Raw genomic sequence first — 6,561 nt, forward strand, 5'->3', positions numbered from 1 at the left:
AGCGCTGAGCGCTCCAGGCCCCACTCCGTCCTCGCATCAGGGCATGAGGCCTGCATGTCTTGGCTGTGCCTGGATCACCCAGTCTCCTTGCTGTTCCAGGGTCCCCCTCAGTGGTTCTAGTTCTGGGTCCACATTCAGTGTTGTCTTTGATTGGAGAAATCGGAAGCCACATTTTCTGATTTTTGTCTCCTCGTTTCCCTCCTCCCCCCAGTCCCTCTGCAAGATCCTGGATGTGGCCAGCTTGGAAGTGTTGAATGAATGCAACCGGAGGTCTCTGAAGAAGCTGGCCGGTCAGGCCGACTCCACGGAGCAGGTGGACGACACCATCCTGACCTGACAGACCCAGGCCCGTCCGCTGGGCTCTGCGTCAGCATTTCAGCTCCACCTCTTTGTTCACTGTTTTCATTTTTGAAAATACATTTGTTCTGATGGGGAGCTTAGGAGATGGCGTTCCCAGAAAGTATTTTAATATATCAACAGACCACAGCCAAAGCCTTAAGTCAAACCTACACACAACTGAAAATTGCCTCCTCCATCTCTCACCCTTTTCTTTGGAGAAGAGAAGAAAAAGCACAGGTGTGAGCCTCGCCCAGTGGTCACCAGGAGCTGCTCGTCCACTCTGCGTGGCTGGGTCCAGAACGCGAGGCTCAGACATCTGCCTCCCGGTCTCTTGTGCCAGAGCTCTGGCTCCAGGGCCAGTGCTTCCAACCTCTGCCTAGATCCCGAGGGGCACAGAACCACAGAGGCCTGCCCGCGCAGTGTCTCGGCGTGGCTTTTCAGCATTGTGCAGCCCACCTGGATCTGACCCATCAGGTGACAGGGACAGAACTCGCACAGCCCTAGTAGTTTGCAAGTTGGGGGAGGGGAGCAGGTTTAAACACAGGTAGTTTGAAGGAGGGATGTTGAATAAAGGCTTTGATTTGATCTTGATAAGCAGATTTTTAAAAATCTCCAAACATCCACTAAACATGAAGCTTCGTGCATCAGGAGCAAGGCAAGGCCTCATGCAGCTGTCCCCATGAGCACAGGCAACTAACTCTCTGGTTTCCGGGCGACTCCTGCTCTCTGAAGTCCCATAGATACCTGCAGCCATGTCTGTTCTGAGACCAGATCTCAAGAGGGCTGCAGTCAGGCCTGAGATCTCACTGGTGTGGAGATCCCAGGGGTCAAATCAACCACCTCCCTGCTCTGTCCTGAATCAGAAAGGTAGGCAGTTTCTGAGAGTCGAGTTTTACAGAGAAAGTCTTCCCTTCTGTGGAATAAGAACAAACCACATTCCTGTAATCAGAATTGCGAGAGGAAACCAAAGTCGCAGTTGAGCATCTGCCTCCTTTATGAATGACTTCCTTCCTCCTGGTTCTTAGAAGGCTCGTGATCCAGGCGTCCTGTCTGATGGAGCCCGCCCCTCCGGGCCCCAGTGACACAAGTGTTCCTGGGCTGTTTTCTCTGGTCACAATACGGAACAAAACTTGTACCAAAATGAGTATGAGCTGTAAAAGGAAGAAAAAAAAATGAAACATGGTGGGAGCGAGCTCACATTATAAAAGGCCTGAAGTACTATACCAAAAAACAAACAAAAGTGAGGCTTTGCCTATTAATAATGCAGCAGAGGTAGAAAGTAGCCTTGTGACTCAGCACTTCTGAGGAATAAGACAAGGTGACCTCTGAGGTGCTTGCTGTCTGCCTCAGCCTTTTGTGTCACAGGACTCCTCTTGCAACAGACGTGGTCTCCACTGGCTCATTGGAACTGTAGAGTCCCAGGGCTGGAAGGGACCTTGAGAGGGCAGCTGAGCCAGTCCCCACAGCCAAAGCAGCCAATGGTTACAGCTTTGGTAGCCATGGTAACTGTTCTCTGCTCCTGGGATTCAGATGATCGCTGGCAGGCTCCCAGCTGCCTGGGGCACATGTCCAGCAAGCCAGTTGCAGCTACAGTCACCTCTGCCAGTCAGCCCTGGGGAGGCAGGTGAAGTTCTCATGGGAGAGGTTGTGGCCTGGGAAGCCTCTTTTAAGCCCCCAATGTAAGTGTTCAGTGCTTCCTCCAGGATCTTAGAGCAGACACTTGTGTCCACCTCTGGTGTGCCGTGCCCAGTCTGAAATCGGGAGGAGAGCCTGATGTACTTACAGCTGGGGGACTCTTAGTAAGCAAAGTCCAAACGTGCCTGGTGGCTCAGACAGTAAAGAATCTGCTGGTAATGCAGGAGACCTGGGTTCAGTCCCTGGGTCGGGAAGATCCCCTGAAGAAGGGCGTGGCTACCTACTCCAATATTCTTGCCTGGAGAATCCCACGGACAGAGGAGCTTGGCGGGCTACAGTCCATGGGGTTGCAAAGAGTCAGACATGGCTGAGCAACTGACACTGACATTTTCAAAGGAGAAACACCGGATTCCCATTCAGAGACTGGAGGACAGTGAGATCTCTCTATTCAGGATGGATGGATGGATGAAGGCTGATTGACAGAGATGACTCAGTCCTGGAGTGCACTGACTTGCATCCCCTGAGTCTGGAAGTGGGCTGCGAAGGGCTGTCACAGTCATGCCAGTGGAGCTGGTGAAGGGGACCCTGCCAGCCCACAATCACTGCGGTCCTGAAGACAGCTGCCCAGACTGAACACCCTGGAGGAGAAGGTGCTTGGCAGCAGAGAACGAAGCCATCTGCCCTGGTGGTTGGTAGGGCTGTTAAGCCTCAGAGGAGTCACCCAGCCTTTCTGGGCCAGTTTTCTCATCTGCAAAATGAGGAATTTGGAATGGAAGCTCTCCATATGTCTTAAAGTTATTCTTTAGGGGTTAATAGTAATTATAACAGGTGACATTTGGCTTTTTTTTTCCCACTTAACACACTCAACCTGTGGAGTAGGTTCTCTAGTTACGACTTTTTTCCTGAGGAGGAAATTGAGGTGCAGGATAGTCTTAAGTGGCGGTCTGTCCCCAGAGCCACTCGTGTCCTTAGTCTGTCTCTTCCTCCTGCTGCGCTGGCTAGCTGGGCAAAAGCCTTGTCACTGTCACTCTATAGACTGGTTCCTGCAGGCCTCTCGTCCTGCAGCGCACGAGGTGAAGTGCCGAGGCGGCTCCAGGTGACTGGCCACAGGCCTGAGCCATACCTCACCCTGCGTACAGGACACTTCCTGTTCTTCGAAAAGACGCCTTTCTGAGACTTTGTGAGAGAGGGAACCCCTATCTTTGTCTGCCATGTGTTAGAAGGGCAGTGACAAGATGGTGTGCCTTTAGCTAATCTGGAGAAAACTAAACAGCGTTCTCAACCCTTTAACTCTGGGAGCCTCTGGAATCTTGGCGTTGAAACTTGTTTTAAAATGTGGGGGAATATGTCGTGGTTCACGTCCCTTGTCGTTGCCTTCATCCCACTACCGGGATGCTGGAGGGCTTGGGAGGGGGCAGGGGACCTGCAGAGTCAACACTATTTTATTGGCAGGGATTTGGGGACATGATTTTACTGAGAGTGGATGTCAAAACGAGACAGGCAGTTGGGGATGTTTTTTTCTAACTAGGGTTCTGTGTGGGCCGGTCTTGAACTGCTCCAAGCCTTTCTAAATAAGAGCAATAGGAAAAACAGGAACCAGCCTAACTTAAAGATCTAGGTTCTAAAATATTTTTAAGGAAACACAGCTGTTTCTTTAAAATTCTCGTACAGAGCACCCTGGTGGAGCCGCATGGACTTGGAAGTCAGGTTTAAACCTTAACTTGACTGCTTCATGTTAAGCCAGAGCATGTCCCCTAACGTGTATGAGAACGTGTCCTCGCCTGGATAGTGACAGTCCAGCCCCCCAGGCTGTCTGGAGTGGGTGAGGTAACGCGCTACGTACATGGCAGGCCCTCGGGAGGTTCTGCATCCATGGATGGTGTGAGGAAAGTGAGGTGTGTGGACAGAGACTGAAGCGTGGGCACCTAGAGCTCTGATCTGGAGAGTAACCATGGACCCAGAATTTGCAGGTGTTAATTTTTTGAGCCCAAGTTTTGAAAAGCCATCAACCTAGAGTCAGATCTTTCCGGCGGATTGATTACTGCGTTTGAATGTAGTCGCAAACACTGAAGAGAGGCATGTGAGCACGTGGACGGGTCTTCACTGTGCCTGGGCTGGACAGCAGTCCTGTCTTTGCTGAAGTAGGAGAGGCTGGGAGCCAGCCCGTTTTTTATGAGGAGAAATGCTGGACGAGATGAGTTACAAGCTGGAATCAAGACAGGAGGGAGAAACATCAACAACCTCAGATGTGCAGATGATACCACTAATGGCAGAAAGCAAAGAGGAACTAAAGAGTTTCTTGATGAGGGTGAAGGAAGAGAGTGAAAGAGCCAGCTTAAAGCTCAATATTAAAAAAACTAAGATCATGGCATCTGGCCCCATTACTTGATGGCAAATAGAAGGTGAAAAGGTGGAAGTAGTGACAGATTTCCTCTCCTTGGGCTCTAAAATCACTGCAGATGGTGACTGCAGCCATGAATTCAAGAAACGAGTGCTTCTTGGCAGGAAAGCTATGACCTAGACAGTGTGTTGAAAAGCAGAGACATTACTCTGCCAACAAAGGTCCATATAGTCAGGGCTGTGGTCTTCCCAGTGGTCACATATGGTTGTGAGAGCTGGACCATAAAGAAGGCAGAGCACCAAAGAATTGATGCCTCCAAACTGTGCTGGTGGAGAAGACTCCTGAAAGTCTCTTGGACAGCAAGGAGATGAAGCCAGTCAATCTTAAGGAAAATCAACTCTGAATACTCATTGGAAGGACTGATGCCGAAGCTGAAGCTCCAATATTTTGGTCATCTGATGCGCACAGACAACTCATTGCAAAAGTCCCTGATGCTGGTAAAGATCGAGGGCGGAAGAGGTGTCAGAGAATGAGATGGTTGGATGGCATCACTGATGGAATGAACATGAACTTGGGCTAACTTCAGGAGATGGTGAGGAACAGGGAGGCCTGGCGTGCTGCAATCCATGGAGTTGGAAAGAGTCAGACAGGACTGGATAACTGAACAACAACAAAACTGAGGTAGGGAAGGAAGGGAGTGTCTCCTAAGGTCATGTGGCCAGTTGGCTGCAGAACTGGAAAAGCAAACCCACATTTCTTGATACCGTGGTCACCAAGCCCCGGGGTCACACTATGAAAATGCTTTTGGAAGGCGAATTTAACAAACAAGTCAAGTTCTTGGCGTGTGGCTCAGTGAAGTGAGTGGGCTTCACTTTTTAGAAGAGGTGGAGCCCAGTTGTTTGACTGGGCGGTTCTGAGCTGCCAGGAGGGTTCCCTGCAGACTGCCCCAGGGGAAGGTAGGTGTTGATCCTAACAAAGCTTAGGAAACTGGAAAAACTAGTCCAAAGATTATCAGCTCAGTGGGATTTCTGGGTGAGATTCCTGAGTGTGTGTGCATGGAAATACCAGTTCACTTTGACGCTTCTCTGAGGGCTGGTTGAGATGGCAGCTGGGTCACAAACTACCATTTAGACTCTCATAAAGAAGGGAAGTGGGACGCTTGGGGTACTGCAGTATTTAACACAGTGTTTCTCAAATCTTTCAGCCCCAGGACTCCTTTACACTGTGAAAAATGACGGCGTACCCCAAAGAACTCTTGGTTATATGTAACTTGCCTACTGATACTTACCATCTTAGAAAAATGGTCAACTTTAGAAGCTCCATTAATTCACCTAAAATAAATCTATTACACATAAGCATAGATAACCGTATAACAAATGTTAAGTTTGAGGAGAGCAGCACTACTTTGCATTTTTGCACGCCTCTGCATTTCTGGATTCTCACGTCTGCTGCTGCATTCAGTCGACTGTGATGTCCCATGTTGTGCAGGCCCAGGGAGACTCCAACATGCACTCTTAAGGAATGAGTGGAAAAGGCAGATGACATCTCAGTTTTGTGAAAATGTTTCAGCTTCACGAATCCTTTGAGTCTCACAAGGAGCCTTGGTGTCTCTAGAAGGCAGTTAGAAAATTCTGATCGAATCTTGAAGATGGGAGAAAAATCCTACTTATAATGGGAGGGGGCCTGACCCTGAGTTACAGTAAGAGACCCCAAATTTGGTCCACACCTCACAGAAAGCAAACTTGAGAAAGTTCAATCAGGTTATTTCTGAGGCTCCTAACTCTGTAAATTCTAGGTGTGGCTTCACTTTAACTGAATGGAAACCAAGTGCCCACTGTGTCCAGGTCCCATTGGGTAACAGGATGGTCCCTGCAATCTAGGGGCTTCATGTCTACTTGATGGGGAAGAGGGGTGACCAAAGGGCAGGGCCAAGTCTCGATAGGATTCAGCCTGCAACATGCAGATGGGGATTAAGGGGCCAGTTCTCAGGCCCATCAGAGGAGAGACCACGGATCCATTTATTCCCTCCCTCCTGGGCCAGCGTGTTGGGTGGTGCTGCCCTCTGTTCTTATCTGCACCCACTTCCCGTCACCTGATGGCAGCAATTGTTTCTTCCCTCAACAGAGTTCAGCAAGTTCAGAGTCCACTGCTGACCAGCCTGAACTGTGCATTTCCGAGGTCCCTCCCCAGCCTCTGCTACACTAGCCCTCATCTTTCCTCCCACCCCGGGCACTGCTGGCTCTGAA

General features: G+C 49.9%; 1 protein-coding gene across 1 annotated transcript in view; it reads left to right on the forward strand.

Moving 5' to 3' along the window:
- GCN1 (GCN1 activator of EIF2AK4) overlaps positions 1-930 on the forward strand; it is a 54,100-nt gene extending 53,170 nt beyond the window's left edge. The window contains exon 58 of the mRNA XM_043439177.1: positions 212-930. Within this exon, the coding sequence (XP_043295112.1) occupies positions 212-337 (126 nt within the window). The 3' untranslated portion in view covers positions 338-930. The remainder of the gene's footprint in view (positions 1-211) is intronic.
- The last annotated feature ends 5,631 nt before the right edge of the window (positions 931-6,561 follow it).

The sequence above is a fragment of the Cervus canadensis genome, chromosome 1, assembly GCF_019320065.1.
Source record: "Cervus canadensis isolate Bull #8, Minnesota chromosome 1, ASM1932006v1, whole genome shotgun sequence".
Taxonomy (NCBI): domain Eukaryota; kingdom Metazoa; phylum Chordata; class Mammalia; order Artiodactyla; family Cervidae; genus Cervus; species Cervus canadensis.